At 43.0% G+C, this 18,770-nt stretch overlaps 3 protein-coding genes across 3 annotated transcripts in view; 1 reads left to right on the forward strand and 2 right to left on the reverse strand.

Moving 5' to 3' along the window:
- The window catches only part of LOC143777037 (E3 ubiquitin/ISG15 ligase TRIM25-like), a 521,945-nt gene that overhangs the window by 391,627 nt on the left and 111,548 nt on the right, over positions 1 to 18,770 (reverse strand). The window lies entirely within an intron of this gene.
- Positions 1 to 18,770, forward strand: part of LOC143777040 (E3 ubiquitin/ISG15 ligase TRIM25-like) — a 481,784-nt gene that overhangs the window by 300,477 nt on the left and 162,537 nt on the right. The gene's annotated exons all lie outside the window — the stretch shown is intronic.
- On the reverse strand, positions 9,585 to 11,467 carry LOC143777038 (E3 ubiquitin-protein ligase TRIM39-like). Its single transcript, XM_077266953.1, has one exon. It carries the CDS (start codon positions 11,371 to 11,373, stop codon positions 9,721 to 9,723), a length of 1,653 nt encoding a protein of 550 aa, XP_077123068.1. The 5' UTR covers positions 11,374 to 11,467; the 3' UTR covers positions 9,585 to 9,720.

Genomic DNA, 18,770 nt, shown 5'->3' on the forward strand with positions numbered 1-18,770 from the left:
AGCATTTTTGCTCAGCTTTTGGCACTTTATTGCTTCATATTCATTGTATGTATTCTACATGAATTACTGATTATATATAAAAGAGACAATTTGGTGCACAGATGCTCCATAACAATAGGATGGTCAATATATAGAGCTACCTCTGTTTATCCGCTACCTTGCCTCTGAATTGTAATATAATAATGTTTTTGTATGAATTAATACATTTTTGCATTTAAGATAATTTGATTCTTGGTGTCACTTCATTCCCATTGTTTTTGTCCCCTATAGAGGTTATCTTGGGGGGAGAGCAAAAAAATACATTGTGTGTTTGGCGCTCCGTAGAGCCGCAGCGTCAAACCCGCAGCGTCCAGATGTTACAGCATAGTGGAGGGGGTTTCCTGAAATCCCGTCTCTACCATGCGGTAAAACACGCCAGCGGCAGACCCGCGTAAACATTAACCCCTTATTACCCCATATCCCACCGCTACACAGGAGTGGGAAGAGAGAGGCCAAGTGCCGGAATTGGCGCATCTTACAGATGCACCATTTCTGGGGCGGCTGGGAGCTGGTATTTGTAGCCAGGAGGGGCAATATCCATGTCCCCTCTCTAGGCTATGAATATCAGCCCGCAGCTGTCTGCGTAGCCTTTCTGGCTATAAATTATAGGGGGACGCCACGTCATTTTTTGGGGGGATCCCCCTATTTTTATAGCCAGTAAAGGCTAAATATACAGCTGTGGGCTGATATTCATAGCCTGGGAAGCTCCATGGGTATTAACCCCTTCCCAGGCTACAAACATCAGTCCCGCAATCGCTGGCTTTCCCTCTCTGGCGCAGAAAATTGCACGGGAGCCCATGGCATTTTTTTTTTCAAATTTTTTTTTAAATTAAACATATTGCGTTTAAGGCCGGGGTCAATACCGAGCACCGCCGCCGGCACTCGCTTCTGGAGCTTTCAGCTGCATAGAAATACATGCAGCCGCACACTCCGGTCCCGAGTGCCGAGTATTAAGATAAGAGACTCGTCCGAGTTTCTCGCCTGTGTGATCCATCTATCGTATCATCTATCTATGTATTATCTATCTATCCATCTATTATATCTATTACACTGGTCAACAGCATTTTTGGTGCCAAAGATATTTCATCAAATTTAGGGTATTTTTGGGGTGCTGATTCTGAATATGTCATCAGTTTTGCCAGATTGGCTCAAGTTTTTGAGATTTTTGGTATCTTATTTATAGCACTTGTTGGTAAATGCGACGCATCATCTCATTAATTTCTTTGGATTAGTACTTGAACTGAGCAGTTCTCAATATAGTTTTGTGTTAATTAGTGTTCTAAAAGTTTGTTCATAGCTTGATTTTTGCACTAACTTTATGTTGTTGTCTGTTTTCCAGTGAAAAGCATGAACTCATCAAGAAGAAGTTGTCTTAACGATCCAGACTCATTCTGTTACATTTGTGGTGAATACACACTGCCAAAACATAGAAGAAACATAACAGACTTCGTAAAAAAAGTGTATTTTGCCTATTTTGGGGTTATGCTTGGGGACCAAGACAAGTTTTGGGCACCACACATAGTGTGCAAAGCATGTATCGAATTATTACGAAAATGGAGCAAAGGACAAAGAAAAAGCTTCAAATTTGGTGTTCCAATGGTGTGGAGAGAGCCAAAAAATCATCATGATGACTGTTATTTATGGTAAACACAGGTACAGGCACATCTTCACAATGAGGGACAGGCCTTCTTGCAGATTCCATGTTACTCCCATTTTCGTTTCTTATGCTTATTGAATCCTTGCACTTGCACTGCACATAAATAACAGTCATCATGATGATTTTTTGGCTCTCTCCACACCATTGGAACACCAAATTTGAAGCTTTTTCTTTGTCCTTTGCTCCATTTTCGTAATAATTCGATACATGCTTTGCACACTATGTGTGGTGCCCAAAACTTGTCTTGGTCCCCAAGCATAACCCCAAAATAGGCAAAATACACTTTTTTTACGAAGTCTGTTATGTTTCTTCTATGTTTTGGCAGTGTGTATTCACCACAAATGTAACAGAATGAGTCTGGATCGTTAAGACAACTTCTTCTTGATGAGTTCATGCTTTTCACTGGAAAACAGACAACAACATAAAGTTAGTGCAAAAATCAAGCTATGAACAAACTTTTAGAACACTAATTAACACAAAACTATATTGAGAACTGCTCAGTTCAAGTACTAATCCAAAGAAATTAATGAGATGATGCGTCGCATTTACCAACAAGTGCTATAAATAAGATACCAAAAATCTCAAAAACTTGAGCCAATCTGGCAAAACTGATGACATATTCAGAATCAGCACCCCCAAAATACCCCAAATTCATTAAAATATTTTGGACACCAGAAAAAAAATTTTTTTTTGTTGACCTGTGTTATCTATCGGTATATCTATCTAGCTATCTATAGATGTATCTATTTATAGATGGATATATTTATAGATAGATATATCGGTAGATAATAGATAGATACAATAGATATCTATTGTATGTATCTATCGTATCTATCTATTATCTATCGTATCTATCTATCTATCTATCTATTGTATGGATCTATCGTTAATCACAAAGAACACAGCTGACCGCACCACCAGAGCGCTTGCTTGTTGAACACTCCGGCTGTCCGCTGACGCTGGCCCCTTGATCTCGGGTGCTTTGCCAGGAAGACATACAAATGCGAATCGTAAGCAGGAAGAAAACGGCAGCACTCGCCAATCTCCAAAACAGGTAACTCTTTATTGCGATACAATCTTCATGGCTCGGGGGTGTACATACAGCAGAGGGTACAGGTCCAAACGACGGCCGTTTCGCGACGTTTGTGACATCACAATTCTTTTTTTTTTGTATATCTTTATTTAGCTTACAAAAACACACACAAATCCGCATGAAAAAAAACCCCATGAAAAACGCAGGTGACCTGCCAGTGACCTCAGGTGCAGATTTTGCCTGGGTCAAATCCTGATGCAATCCTGACTGTGGAAACATATCGTAAAGCTGGCAAGTCTTAAGGTACCGTCACACTAGGCGAGGTTGCAGCGATATCGCCAGCGATCCGTGACGTTGCAGCGTCCTGCATAGCGATATCGCTATGTTTGGCACGCAGCAGCGATCTGGATCCTGCTGGGATATCGCTGGTTGCAGGGAGAGTGGACGAACTTTCTTTCGTCGCAACTCTCCCGCTGACACCGCTGGATCGCCGTGTGTGACGCCGATCCAGCGATGTCTTCACTGGTATCCATGGTAAACATCGGGTTACTAAGCGCAGGGCCGCGCTTAGTGACCCGATATTTACCATGGATACCATGGTAAAAGTAAAAAAAAAAAAAAACACTACATACTCACCGTCTGTTGTCCGTCACGTCCCCTGGAGCTTGCCGTACTGACTGTCTCAGCGCCGTCCGGCCGTAAAGCAGAGACTGCGGTGAACCTGCAGTAACAGCGGTTCACCGCTGGGCACCGCTGTTACGGCCGGCCGGCGCTGAGACACAGTCAGTGCGGCAAGCGCCGAGGGACATGAAGGACGACAGAAGGTGCGTATGTAGTGTTTTTTTTTTTTTTACATGGGGACTTCGGCATCGCTGAAGACAGTTTCAGCGATGCCGAAGTCGCTTGGTCGCTGGAGAGAGCTGTCTGTGTGACAGCTCCCCAGCGACCACACAGCAACTTACCAGCGATCACGTCGCTGGTCGCGATCGCTGGTAAGTTGCTTAGTGTAACGGCACCTTTACTGTAGCTGCTTGAGGTCTAAAACAGAAAATGCTCCCCTAGTGGTAAATATATATATTTGTAAGAAAATATATAATATTTTTCATATAGAAATGTTTGCAAACATTGCATTAATACATTTTAATTACTATTTTAAGCTTCATTTCACACAAAAACAAACTACAAGAAAACTGGTGGGACCTTCCCTTTAAATTATGGTTTCTTCCAGTTTCTGCTTCTCCCTAATATCTTTATAGAACCATGATATACATATAATTCAATCAGAATATTACAATAAGTATGCATTTACTGTACTATGTGAACAATAATGTGATTCTGAGAATAACACTTCAAATATGATACATCAGCTAAAAATCGATATACGAAAGTCTCGACATTATACTTTTATAATAAACTACGCTACAATATATGGGTAAAATTTACTGGTTTTAATAATATGGACACCTTGACACCGTATTTTTAATGTTCATTTCCGTTCTAAATAATCTTCATAACACATTATGTTTTACCATTTTGCTGCTGTGAGTCTGCACAAGGAGAAATCAGTCCAGGAATGAAGCTGTGCTAACACAAAGACATCACATCCAGCCTGTATTACTAAGAGGGACACGACCACAAGAGAAAAATCTGAAACTAGGAAAAGTTTTTAACCCCTTCCCGACCTGTGACAGCGTATGCGTCATGAAAGTCGGTGCCAATCCGACCTGTGACGCATATGCTGTGTCACAGAATGATCGCGTCCCTGCAGATCGGGTGAAAGGGTTAACTCCCATTTTACCCGATCTGCAGGGACAGGGGGAGTGGTACTTCAGCCCAGGGGGGGTGGCTTCACCCCCCCGTGGCTACGATCGCTCTGATTGGCTGTTGAAAGTGAAACTGCCAATCAGAGCGATTTGTAATATTTCACCTATGAAAATGGTGAAATATTAAAATCCAGCCATGGCCGATGCTGCAATAGCATCTGCCATGGCTGGAGACCCCGATCTGCCCCCACCCCACCGATCGCCTCCCCAGTCGTCCTTTTTGCCCCGATCTCCGTTCCGCTCCCCTCCTCCCTCCTGTCGGCTCCCCCGGTCCTCCTGTCCGCTCCCCAGGTCCTCCGATCCCCCCCGTGTTCCGGTCCCACCCCCCCATACTTACCTAGCTCCGATGTCCCTCCCGGTGTCCGGCCGTCTTCTTCATGGGCGCCGCCATCTTGGAAAATGGCGGGCGCATGCGCAGTGCGCCCGCCGAATCTGCCAGCCGGCAGATTCGTTCCTGCACATTTTGGTCGCTGTGATAAGTTCTATCACAGCGATCAAAATAAAAAAAATAGTAAATAAATCCCCCCCTTTATCACCCCCATAGGTAGGGACAATAATAAAATACAGAAAATATAATTATTTTTGTTTTTCCATTAGGGTTAGGGTTAGGGGTACGGTTAGGGGTAGGGTTAGGGGTAGGGTTGCACTTAGGGTTGCACTTAGGGCTAGGGTTGCACTTAGGGTTGCACTTAGGGTTGCACTTAGGGCTAGGGTTGCACTTAGGGTTGCACTTAGGGCTAGGGTTGCACTTAGGGTTGCACTTAGGGTTGCACTTAGGGCTAGGGTTGCACTTAGGGTTGCACTTAGGGCTAGGGTTGCACTTAGGGTTGCACTTAGGGCTAGGGTTGCACTTAGGGTTGCACTTAGGGTTGCACTTAGGGCTAGGGTTGCACTTAGGGTTGCACTTAGGGCTAGGGTTGCACTTAGGGTTGCACTTAGGGTTAGGGTTGCACTTAGGGTTGCACTTAGGGCTAGGGTTGCACTTAGGGCTAGGGTTGCACTTAGGGCTAGGGTTGCACTTAGGGTTACACTTAGGGCTAGGGTTGCACTTAGGGTTGCACTTAGGGTTGCACTTAGGGTTAGGGTTGCACTTAGGGTTGCACTTAGGGCTAGGGTTGCACTTAGGGCTAGGGTTGCACTTAGGGTTGCACTTAGGGCTAGGGATGCACTTAGGGCTAGGGTTGCACTTAGGGCTAGGGTTGCACTTAGGGCTAGGGTTGCACTTAGGGCTAGGGTTGCACTTAGGGCTAGGGTTGCACTTAGGGCTAGGGTTAGAATTAGGGTTAGAATTAGGGTTGCAATTAGGGTTAGGGTTGGAATTAGGGTTAGAATTAGGCTATGTGCACATGGTGAGGATTTGGCTGCGGATCCGCAGCGGATTGGTCGCTGCGGATTCGTATCAGTTTTCCATCACGTTTACAGTACCATGTAAACCTATGGAAAACCAAATCCGCTGTGCCCATGGTGCGGAAAATACAGCGCGGAAACGCTGCGTTGTATTTTCTGTAGCATGTCAATTCTTTGTGCAATTCCGCAGCGTTTTACACCTGCTCCATAATAGGAATCCGCAAGTGAAATCCACACAAAAAACACTGGAAATCCGCAGTAAATCCGCAGGTAAAGCGCAGTGCGTTTTACCTGCAGATTTTTCAAAAACTGCAGAAAAATCCACACAAATCCGCAACGTGAGCACATAGCCTTAGGGTTAGGGTTGGAATTAGGGGTAAGACTAGGGTTAGGGGTGTGTTGGGGTTAGGGTTGTGGTTAGGGTTGGGATTAGAGTTAGGGGTGTGTTGGGGTTAGTGTTGGAGTTAGAATTGAGGGGTTTCCACTTTTTAGGCACATCAGGAGGTCTCCAAACGCGACACGGCGCCACCATTGATTCCAGCCAATCTTGCGTTGAAAAAGTAAAATGGTGCTCTCTCCCTTCCGAGCCCCGACGTGTGCCCAAACAGTGGTTTACCCCCACATATGGGGTACCAGCGTACTCAGGAGAAACTGATCAACAACGTTTGGGGTCCAGTTTCTCCTGTAACCCTTGGGAAAATAAAAAAATGCAGGCTAAAAAATTATTTTTGAGGAAAGAAAAATGATTTTTTATTTTCACGGCTCTGCGTTATAAACTTCTGTGAAGCACTTGGGGGTTCAAAGTGCTCACCACACATCTAGATAAGTTCCCTTGGGGGTTTAGTTTCCAAAATGGGGTCACTTGTGGGGGGTTTCTACTGTTTAGGCACATCAGGGGCTCTGCAAACGCAACGTGATGCCCGCAGAGCATTCCATCAAAGTCTGCATTTCAAAACGTCACTACTTCACTTCCGAGCTCCGGCATGTGCCCAAACAGTGGTTTACCCCCACATATGGGGTATCAGCGTACTCAGGAGAAACTGGACAACAACTCTTGGGGTCAAATTTCTCCTGTTACCCTTGGGAAAATAAAAAAATCAGGGCTAAAAAAAAATTTTTGAGGAAAGAAAACGTATTTATTATTTTCACGGCTCTGCGTTATAAACTTCTGTGAAGCACTTAGGGGTTCAAAGTGCTCACCACACATCTAGATAAGTTCCTTTGGGGGTCTAGTTTCCAAAATGGGGTCACTTGTGGGGGGTTTCTACTGTTTAGGCACATCAGGGGCTCTGCAAACGCAACGTGACGCCCGCAGAGCATTCCATCAAAGTCTGCATTTCAAAACGTCACTACTTCCCTTCCGAACCCCGACGTGTGCCCAAACAGTGGTTTACCCCCACATATGGGGTATCAGCGTACTCAGGAGAAACTGGACAACAACTATTGGGGTCAAATTTCCCCTGTTACCCTTGGGAAAATAAAAAATTCAGGGCTAAAAAAAATTTTTTGAGAAAAGAAAAATTATTTTTTATTTTCATAGCTCTGCGTTATAAACTTCTGTGAAGCACTTGGGGGTTCAAAGTGCTCACCACACATCTAGATTAGTTCCTTGGGAGGCAAATTTCCAAAATGGGGTCACTTATGGGGAAGCTCCAATGTTTAGGCACACAGGGGCTCTCCAAACGCGACATGGTGTCCGCTAATGATCGGAGCTAATTTTCCATTCAAAAAGCCAAATGGCGTGCCTTCCCTTCCAAGCCCTGCCGTGCACCCAAACAGTGGTTTACCCCCACATATGGGGTATCATCGTACTCAGGACAAACTGGACAACAAAATTTGGAGTCCAATTTCTCCTGTTACCCTTGGGAAAATAAAAAATTCTGGGCTAAAATCATTTTTGAGGAAAGAAAAATTATTTTTTATTTTCACGGCTCTGCGTTATAAACTTCTGTGAAGCACTTGTTGGTTTAAAGTGCTCACTATGCATCTAGATAAGTTCCTTCGGGGGTCTAGTTTCCAAAATGGAGTCACTTGTGGGGGAGCTCCAATGTTTAGGCACACAGGGGCTCTCCAAACGCGACATGGTGTCCGCTAACGATTGGAGCTAATTTTCCATTCAAAAAGTCAAATGGCGCGCCTTCCCTTCCGAGCCTTGCCATGCGCCCAAACAGTGGTTTACCCCCACATATGAGTTATCGGCGTACTCAGGAGAAATTGCCCAACAAATTTTAGGATCCATTTTATCCTGTTGCCCATGGGAAAATTAAAAAATTGAGGCTAAAAGAATTTTTTTGTGAAAAAAAAGTACTTTTTCATTTTTACGGATCAATTTGTGAAGCACCTGAGGGTTTAAAGTGCTCACTATGCATCAAGATAAGTTCCTTGGGGGGTCTCCTTTCCAAAATGGGGTCACTTGTGGGGAAGCTCCAATGTTTAGGCACACAGGGGCTCTCCAAACGCGACATGGTGTCCGCTAACGATGGAGATAAAACGATGGAGATAATTTTTCATTCAAAAAGTCAAATGGCGCTCCTTCCCTTCCGAGACTTACCATGTGCCCAAACAGTGGTTTACCCCCACATGTGAGGTATCGGTGTACTCAGGAGAAATTGCCCAACACATTTTAGGATCCATTTTATCCTGTTGCCCATGTGAAAATTAAAAAATTGAGGCTAAAATAATTTTTTTGTGAAAAAAAAGTACTTTTTCATTTTTACGGATCAATTTGTGAAGCACCTGGGGGTTTAAAGTGCTCACTATGCATCTAGGGGTCACTTGTGGGGGAGCTTCAATGTTTAGGCACACGGGGGCTCTCCAAACGCGACATGGTGTCCGCTAAAGATTGGAGCCAATTTTTCATTCAAAAAGTCAAATGGCGCTCCTTCCCTTCCGAGTTCTGCCGTGCGCCCAAACAGTGGTTTACCCCCACATATGAGGTATCAGCATACTCAGAACAAATTGGACAACAACTTGCGTTGTCCAGTTTCTCCTTTTACCCTTGGGAAAATAAAAAAATTGTTGCTAAAAGATCATTTTTGTGACTAAAAAGTTAAATGTTCATTTTTTCCTTCCATGTTGCTTCTGCTCCTGTGAAACACCTGAAGGGTTAATAAACTTCTTGAATGTGGTTTTGAGCACCTTGAGGGGTACAGTTTTTAGAATGGTGTCACTTTTGGGTATTTTCAGCCATATAGAACCCTCAAATTGACTTCAAATGTGAGGTGGTCCCTAAAAAAAATGGTTTTGTAAATTTTGTTGTAAAAATGAGAAATCACTGGTCAAATTTTAACCCTTATAACTTCCTAGCAAAAAAAAATGTTGTTTCCAAAATTGTGCTGATGTAAAGTAGACATGTGGGAAACGTTATTTATTAACTATTTTGTGTCACATAACTCTCTGGTTTAACAGAATAAAAATTCAAAATGTGAAAATTGCAAAATTTTCAAAATTTTCACCAAATTTCCATTTTTTCCACAAATAAACGCAGAAATTATCGACCTAAATTTACCACTAACATGAAGCCCAATATGTCACGAAAAAACAATCTCAGAATCGCTAGGATCCGTTGAAGCGTTCCCGAGTTATTACCTCATAAAGGGACACTGGTCAGAATTGCAAAAAACGGCAAGGTCATTAAGGCCAAAATAGGCTGGGTCATGAAGGGGTTAAACAGCATAACAGGAGGTCTAAACATTAATGTCGGAATGAAGATTGCAGTCTGAACATTCGAGGAACTCAAGAAACCAGTAACAATTGGACAAAAAAAATTATTTCAAAATCAGAGGTGTCCATAGCCCATAAGGTGTGGAGACCTGGATTGTTCAACCTATGATGTCACCATTCTCAAGGCAGATTCTTCTACGTTTACGGCTCCTCACATCTTCTCCCTCTGATATCTTTATAGAACCACCACATACCCATAACACAGCATGTAGGGGCTCGGAGAAGGCGGCAGTAAAGGTGTCTAAGTGTCTGATGGGGTCACACAGCTCATAGAAGGACAACTGCCCGGCCTCATAATCCAGACATATCCTGAACCTATCACTGGAGATCTGGTGAGGTAACCACATCATATCACTGTCATGTACCACTGAATACTCATCATCATCATAATCAAATCTCCACAAACACGAGGACTTGTTATTATCTCCAATGCGTGACTGATCTCCTCTCCTGTCTGTACTGGGGTAACACATCCCCACCCTCCAATCCCTTGATCTACTGATCTCCACATCCCAATAATGTCGTCCTGAGGTAAATCCTCTCCTGCTCATCACCTGACTGTAACTCTGGAATCTCTCTGCTGTTTCTGGACGTTTCTGCTTTTCTTCTGTAAAGGTCGCAGTTTTCAGGTCGTCTGATATAAGGAGATTATTAGCAGCTGTGGTAACATCCAGTAATATGTCTGCAGGACTCACCACATAGATCCCGCTCCTTATACCTGATATTACGTCACATAATGTGTGTAATGTGTGTGAGATCGCAGACACATCCAGGTCATCTCCATCATGGGGCTGTTCATCATGTCCTCCTGTGTCCTCATCACCTCCCTCCTCCTCAGGATCACACAAGTCACCGGTGTCTGGTTCCTGTAAGACAGTCAGTGGATCCGTCATGTTACACAGCTCCTCAATATGTCTCATCTTCCTGGACAGCTCGTCCTTCTTTATTTCCAGCTTCTGGATCAGAGCAGACAGTGACAGTGACTCTTCCTTCTCCTGCCTGGAGATGTCACTCAGGACCTTCTTCTCCAGGTCGTCCACCCGTCTCCTGATGTCTGTACACAGGGCAGTGACTCTCTCGGCTTCTCCAGATGATTTTTCCGGAGCTTTTCTCCTCCGCTCCTCCAGACTCCGGACTCTTTCCTCAGTCTCTTCTCTCTTTGTGATCAGTTTCTGCAGAACATTTCTCAGTTTCTTCTTCTTCTTCTCTGAGGCCTCCTCCAGCATCTCCACCCGGTGTCCACGATGCTCCCCAATCAAACTGCAGGACACACAGATACAAGCAGCGTCCTCGGTGCAGTAATATTCCAGGATCTTCTTATGGACAGAACATTTCCTGGTCTCCAGAGAAGTGCTGGGATCAGTGAGGACATGTTCTGGTCCTTTGCTGTGAACCCTCAGGTGTTTATCACACAGAGAAGCCTCACAGTGTAGACAGGATCTAACAGCAGGTACCGGAGAGTCCACACAGTAAGTGCAGCAGATCCCGGTGATCTCCTCTTGTTCTTGCTGAGAAATCAGGAAACGTTCAGCTATACTACGGAGATTTATGTTCCTCCTCAGTGCCGGCCGCACCTGAAATCTTTTTCTGCATTCAGGACAGGAATAAACTCCAGACCCGACCTGTGTATCCAGCACACGACCAATACAGACCTGGCAGAAGTTGTGTCCACATCTCAGCATTACAGGATCTGTATAAGTGCTCAGACAGATGGAGCAGAGCAGCTCGTCTCTCAGATCAATAGACGCCATGGCTGACGGAAGAAGAGAGAAAATAAACTACAATTATTTAATACTCAGAAAGCAAAGTTCGGGTTCAGCTATGTAGACACAGGAAAAATTCTAACAGGTATTCAGTCCTCTATATATGATGTATTATGATGTACAGGGCCGGTATCAGCACCCGGCGCACGCGGGCAAGTGCCAGGGCCCTGAGCAGGTGGAGGGGCTCACTCACCATCGGGGTCACTGGCGTGCTATGGGGGCCCAATCCCCCGCTTCTTGCTCCAGGCCCGAGATTTGCCATACTCGCCTCTCCCGGTTTCTGGGCTGCGGTGTCTTCTGTCCTCTGACTGTGACGTTTCAGGTGAGAGGGCGCGATGATGTGATTAGTGAGCGCCCTCTGCCTGAACAGTCACGGCGCAGAGAGCCAGAAGACGCCGAGGAGTCGGACAGCGTCGAGAGGGGAATATTTTTTTTCTTTTTTTTAACCCCTTTACCCCCAAAGGTGGTTTGCATGTTAATGACGGGGCCAATTTTTACAATTCTGACCACTGTCCCTTTCTGACATTGTTTTCTCGTGACATATTGTACTTCATGATAGTGGTAACATTTCCTTAATATGACTTGCAATTATTTGTGGGACAAAAACTGAAATTTGACAAAAATTTTGAAAATAATTTTGCAATTTTCCAACTTTGAATTTTCATGCCCTTAAATCAGAGATATGTCACACAAAATACTCAATAAGTAACATTTCCGACATGTCTACTTTACATCAGCACAATTTTAGAACCCCTTTTTTTTGTGATAAGGGAGTTATAGGGGTTAAAAGTTGAGCAACGATTTCTCATTTTTACAACACCATTTCTTAGGGACCACCTCACATTTGTATTCACTTTGAGGGGTCTATATGAAAGAAAATACAAAGTTAGTGACACCATTCTAAAAACTGCACCCCTCAAGGTGCTCAAAACCACATTCAAGAAGTTTATTAACCCTTCAGGTTCTTCACAGGAATCTTTGGAATATTTAAAAAAAATGAACATTTAACTTTTTTTCACAAAAATATTACTTCAGATCAAATTTGTTTTATTTTACCAAGGGTGACAGGAGAAATTGGACCCCAATAGTTGTACAATTTGTCCTGAGAATGCTGATACCCCATATGTGGGGGTAAACCACTGTTTGGGCGCATGGCAGAGCTCGGAAGGAAAGAAGCGTCGTTTGTCTTTTCAATGCAAAATTGACTGGAATTGAGATGGGACGCCATGTTGCGTTTGGAGAGCCCCTGATGTGCCTAAACAGTGGAAACCCCAACAATTTACACCGATTTGGAAAGTAGACCCCCCAAGGAACTTATCTAGATGTGTGGTGAGCACTTTGAACCCCAAAGTGCTTCATAGAAATTTATAATGTGAAGCCGTAAAAATAAAAAATCATATTTTTTTTTTTTTAAAAAAAGGATTCTTTGCCCCCAATTTTTATGTTTCCCAAGGGTAACAGGAGAAATTGAACTCCAAAAATTGTTGTGAAATTTGTCCTGAGTACGCTGATACCTCATATGTGGGGGTAAAGCACTGTTTGGGCACATGGCAGACCTCGGAAGGTAAGGAGCGTTGTTTGACTTTTCAATGCAAAATTGGCTGGAATTGAGATCGGACGCCATGTCACGTTTGGAGACCCCCTGATGTGCCTCAACAGTGGAAATCTCCTAATTCTAAGTCCAACGCTAACCCCAACACCCCTAACCCTAATCCCAACCCTAACCATAACCCTAACCACACCCCTAACCCGAACACACCCCTAAACCTAATCCCAACCCTAACCACAACCCTAAGCCCAAACACACCCCTAACCCTAACCACACCCCTAACCCTAACCACACCCCTAACCCTGACACACCCCTAACCATAATCCCAACCCTAACCCTAATCACAACCGTAAACGTAATCCTAACCATACCCCTAACCCGAACACACCCCTAACCCTAATCCCAACCATAACCCTAACCACACCCCTAACCCGAACACAGCCCTAACCCTAATCCCAAACCTAAGCCCAACACACCCCTAACCCTAATCCCAACCCTAACCATAACCCTAACCACACCTCTAACCCTGACATACCCCTTACCATAACCCCAACCCTAACCCCAACTGTAAATGCAATCCTAATGCTAATCCAAACTCTAACTTTAGCCCTAACCCTAATGGGAAAATGGAAATTAATACATTTTTTTATTTTATTATTTTTCCCTAACTAAGGGGGTGATAAAGGGGGTTTGATTTACTATTTATGGCGGGTTTTTAAGTTTGGCAGCTGTCACACGCTAAAAGATGCTTTTTATTGCAAAAAATAGTTTTTGCATCACCACATTTTGAGAGCTATAATTTTTCCACATTTTGGCCCACAGAATCATGTGAGTTTTTTTTTTTTTGCGGGACGAGTTAACGTTTTTATTGGCACCATTTTCGGGCACCTAAAATTTTTTGATCGCTTTTTATTATGATTTTTGGGAAACAGAATGAACAAAAACCAGCAATTAGTTAATTTTTTTTTTTTTTTTTTGGGGGGGGGGGGGCGTTTATATCGTTCCGCGTGTGGTAAAATTGATAAAGCAGTTTTAATATTCGGGTCAGTGCGATTACAGCGATACCTCATTTATATCATTTTTTATGTTTTGGCGCTTTTATACAATAAAAACTATTTTATAGAAAAAATAATTATTGTTGCATCGCTTTATTCTGAGAGCTATGACTTTTATTTTTTCGCTGATGACGCTGTATGGCGGCTCACTTTTTGGGTGACAAGATGACGTTTTCAGTGGTACCATGGTTATTTATATCTGTCTTTTTGATTGGGTGTTATTCCACTTTTTGTCCGGGGGTATGATGATAAAGCATTGTTTTTTTAATATGGGGTTCACTAAAGGGGTTAACTAGTGGGACAGTTTTATAGGTCGGTCTTTACGGACGCGGCGATACTAAATATGTGTTCTTTTATTGTTTTTTATTTACATAAAGAAATGTATTTATTGGAAAAAAAAATTATTTAGGAATTAAATAAATATATTTTTACACATGCAAATTTTTTTTTTTTGTCTTTTTTACGTTGTCCCAGGATGAGACATCACTATATAAAGTCAGAGCGCTGATCGGACACTTTGCACTGTATCAGATCAGCGATGTGACATTCAGTGAAGGAGACTTGTGGGCTCCTGCTCTCAGCAGGCACTGAGAAGCCACCTCCCTGCAGGACCCGGAAGGACCCCACGGCCATCTTGGAGCTGAGGGTCTGAAAGGAGAACCTCAGGACAACGCAATCACATCACGCTGTTCTGAGGGAAGTATGCAGGGAGCCCCCTCCCTACAAGATGCTTCTCTATGCATCATGTTTGATCGCAGTGTTCCCGGGTTAAAGTGCCGGGTGTCAGCTGTGAAAATCAGTTGACACCAGGTCACGATCACAGGGGTAGCTTAGACGTACTATCCCGTCCATGGTCATTCGGGCCCAGGTCACATGGACGGAATAGTACGTCTGATGTCAGAAAGGGGTTAATGTTTAAAGCAGTATGTGGGGACCATTTACATATAGAGCATTATATGGGGCCTATTCTGTAGGGAGCATTATATGGGGCCCACTCTGTATGGAGCATTATATGGGGCCCATTATTCTGTATAGAGCATTATATAGGGCTCATTATTCTGTATGGAGCAATATATGGGGCCCATTATAATGTATGGAGCATTATATGGGGCCCATTATAATGTATGGAGCATTATATGGGGCTCATTCTGTATGGAGCATTATATGGGGCTCATTATTCTGTATGGAGCATTATATGGGGCTCATTATACTGTATGGAGCAATATATGGGGCTCATTATTCTGTATGGAGCATTATATGGGGCTCATTATTCTGTATGGAGCATTATATGGAGCTCATTATAATGTATGGAGCATTACAGTATATGGGGCTCATTATTCTGTATGGAGCAATATATGGGGCTCATTATTCTGTATGGAGCATTATATGGGGCTCATTATTCTGTATGGAGCATTATATGGAGCTCATTATAATGTATGGAGCATTACAGTATATGGGGCTCATTATTCTGCATGGAGCATTATATGGGGCTCATAGTTCCTTATATGTATTTTTGCACAGTGAGCCAACACGTGGTCTTTCAGTCTGATTCAGTGGTATGTTCCCCTAAGGGTTTTATGCATTTTTTGCTATGGGGATTGCCTTGCACCAATGTAATACTACTATATTGCACTTTAAAGAAAGTTTTTTTTCTCTGTTTATGCACTTTTGCAGTGATAATATAGATTTAAAGAAGAAGATATATATATATATACGTATTGGATGGTGCTTGGCTCAATCTGCAAAAATACTTATAAGGAACAGTGAGAAACATTGCAGCAGCGTATGTAGGTTAAATCGCCAATAGGATGTAATTCTCTCTCTCCCACTAGAGGGCGGCATAATAATAAACGAATAGAAAAGATCGTCCTATATATCAAAAATCTCTATTGATTTTGTATGAAAAAAGTGCGGAGATTTGTGGCTGCAATTCCTGGCAATGTTACGGTGAATATAGTTCCATGGTCCAATATAATGAGGACGGTTTGTGTAAGAATAATTAAGTATTTTTTAAGAACTATCTAACATTTATACCACTTCTTAATTGACGGTACCAAGTATTGTCTGATCATGTACTGCTTAGAAATGATATGTTTTATTAATTATTGTGTTTAAAGGGAACCTATCACCCCGTTTTTTAAAGATTAGATAAAAATAGTGTGAAATAGGGGCAGAGCTGGGCTTTACATTAGTGCCTTTTTGGTGCCTTTATTCCCCCGTTAGGCCGCCGAAATACCTTTGTGAAGTGGCCGTTTTGTCCTGTCACTCAAGTTGGTCAGGTCGGATGGGCGTGGTTAAATAGCGGTTCCTCCCCCCTGCTTCTCGGCGTGTCTTTCGTAAACGCGATCTGTGAATGGCACAGATCGCGCTTTTTCTTAGCAGTTGCGCATTGAATTTTCCTCCGGCGCCTGCGCATTATGTTTTGCCCAACTGTGGGCATAGCATATTTTACATCACTGCGCATGCGCGGGTCGTAACTTTAGCCTTGGTGCCCCGGAAGTGATCATATGGGCATAGTGTTTATCTGGATGCCGGTAAAGTTTGCATGTGAAATTCCACATTTATATATTTCAGACGACTTTTTTGCCATAAATAGTATTTTGATCTTACTGTTACCGCATCTTCCCTAAACGCACCATGTGTGCTCCAGTCGTGCACTACCTGACCGTCTCTGTGCTTTAATGGATTAATATCGGGTGTAATAAAGATTTGTTCATTATTAAATAGAGGTCTCCAGTTTTTTTGATCGATGATTTAAATAGGAAAGAACTTGGACATGTTTGGTGTCTGCGAACTCGTAATGACCTGAAGAACGGTAACGGCAGCTCAGTTTTAGGATTTAGGAACACGGTAAAAAATAAAAATTGTGGATTTGCACTTTTTTTTGCAATTTGACCGCACTTGGACTTTTTTTTCCTGTTTTCCAGCACACTATACAGGAAAATAAATGGTGTCGTTCAAAAGTACAACTCGTCCCGCTAAGAAATAAACCCCTCACACGGCTATATTGATGGAAGTGAAAACAAACACAAGAGGCGTGCATGCTTTTCTGTCTGAGCCCCTTCTCCCCAGAGCCAGGACTTTCTATATACTGTGGATGCTCCATCCGGATTTATATTATGTTCGTTACAATTAGAAGTTTGAAATGTTCCTATAAAAAGTTGTAAAAGAAACTCGGAAAACACAAATAAAAATGAATAAAAGTTGAAGAATCTGAATGTATGAACAGAAGAAGTTCCATAAATCAGATTCTGGACTCGCACACGGCTCCTTAATGCTCGTCCTAAGGACGTTTCCCACTGATCGAGCTGATTTTTTTGCCCTTATTTGAGCAGCTCTTACCTTGGATCCTGCTTTTCCTCTGCCGGCTGCTAGTGATGTGGAGGAGACTTGGAGCAGTGTGAGCAAGTGGGGAATGGTTGGCAATGCTTTGTTGTGACCGGGCTCCTCCCACATAAACACATACATTACTGTGATTGGCTGCTCAGTGTAGTGAGTGCACTGCCCACGTGATCTGTGATTGGCTGCTCAGTGTAGTGAGTGCACTGCCCACGTGATCTGTGATTGGCTGCTCAGTGTAGTGAGTGCACTGCTCACGTGATCTGTGATTGGCTGCCCAGTGTAGTGTGCAGTTATGGAATGCTACTTTTTTTTTTTATTCTCTTTCATTTTCTCCTCCCCTTCTTCTATGAGCTGTAACTTCGACTTTGTCAGAGGTGAAATATAAAATGTTGTGTGGGCTTGTGTTGTTTTTTTATTTTATTTGGGTAAAAAAATTGAAAAATTCATAACTTCATAACAAAAAAAATTACTTGAGCTGATATTTTCCAAAACATCTGGGACTTCTATATATTAAATGTTGGGGCACATATGATGCTTTGATTGCTTTTTAATGCATTTTGTTTGTGGCATTGTGACCAAAACCCCACAATTCTGGCATAACATTTTTTTTCTCTTTTATAATTTTTTTACAGATCATGTTAATTTTAGATTTAAATAGATTGTACTTTTGTGGACAAGTTTATATTTAAAAAAAAAAATAATTAAATCTTCTTTATTCGGGCTCTTTCACACGTCAGTATCTCCGCTACGTGTGGTGACAGTTTCCACACGCACCGGAGACTGTGACACACACAAGCCATTGAAATGAATGAGTTCCCAGCACCAGCAGAAGATAATGATGAGAGTAGTAGTTGGCTCCCACTGCCTGCACCTGTAAAAATAAGGAATTATACTCACCTGTCCTAAATGTCCCCCCTGTAATCCATGCGTCCGATCATGCAGAGGACCCGGGGAGAATGACGCCTGCAGTGAGCAGTGTCCTGTCACTCACTGAGGTCCGGGGTCGCTTGCTGCAGGCGTCATTCTCCCCGCTTCCTCTGCATGAGCGGTCATGAGCATTACGGGGGGACGATTAGGACAGGTGAGTACATGGATTTTTTAAAATTTTATTCTTATTTTTACAGTTGGACACCACTCTCATCATGGCCCCCGCTGGTACTGATCGCAGCAACCCCCAACCTCCGCGGCAAGGTAGGGATACTACCAGGCCAAAAAATAGGGTCAGTACCCCAGGTGTCCTTGTATGCGATATGTCTAGTTGACAAACTAGACCCAATTACGGCTTGCTCTGAGCAACCAATACCCCTGATCCCAACTATTCAAAATATTTGTGAATTCAGTACCTGACTAGATAAGATTTATATCCATTCAGTGTCTCCATCATTATGACTCATTAGGAAAAAAACTTTTTTTTTTTTGATAAGGCAAAATGGGGTTAA

The sequence above is a fragment of the Ranitomeya variabilis genome, chromosome 5 (assembly GCF_051348905.1).
Source record: "Ranitomeya variabilis isolate aRanVar5 chromosome 5, aRanVar5.hap1, whole genome shotgun sequence".
NCBI lineage: Eukaryota > Metazoa > Chordata > Amphibia > Anura > Dendrobatidae > Ranitomeya > Ranitomeya variabilis.

Bases quoted from the DNA above. Each gene is read 5' to 3' on its own strand.
- LOC143777038 (XM_077266953.1), bottom strand. From the start codon at position 11,373: ATGGCGTCTATTGATCTGAGAGACGAGCTGCTCTGCTCCATCTGTCTG.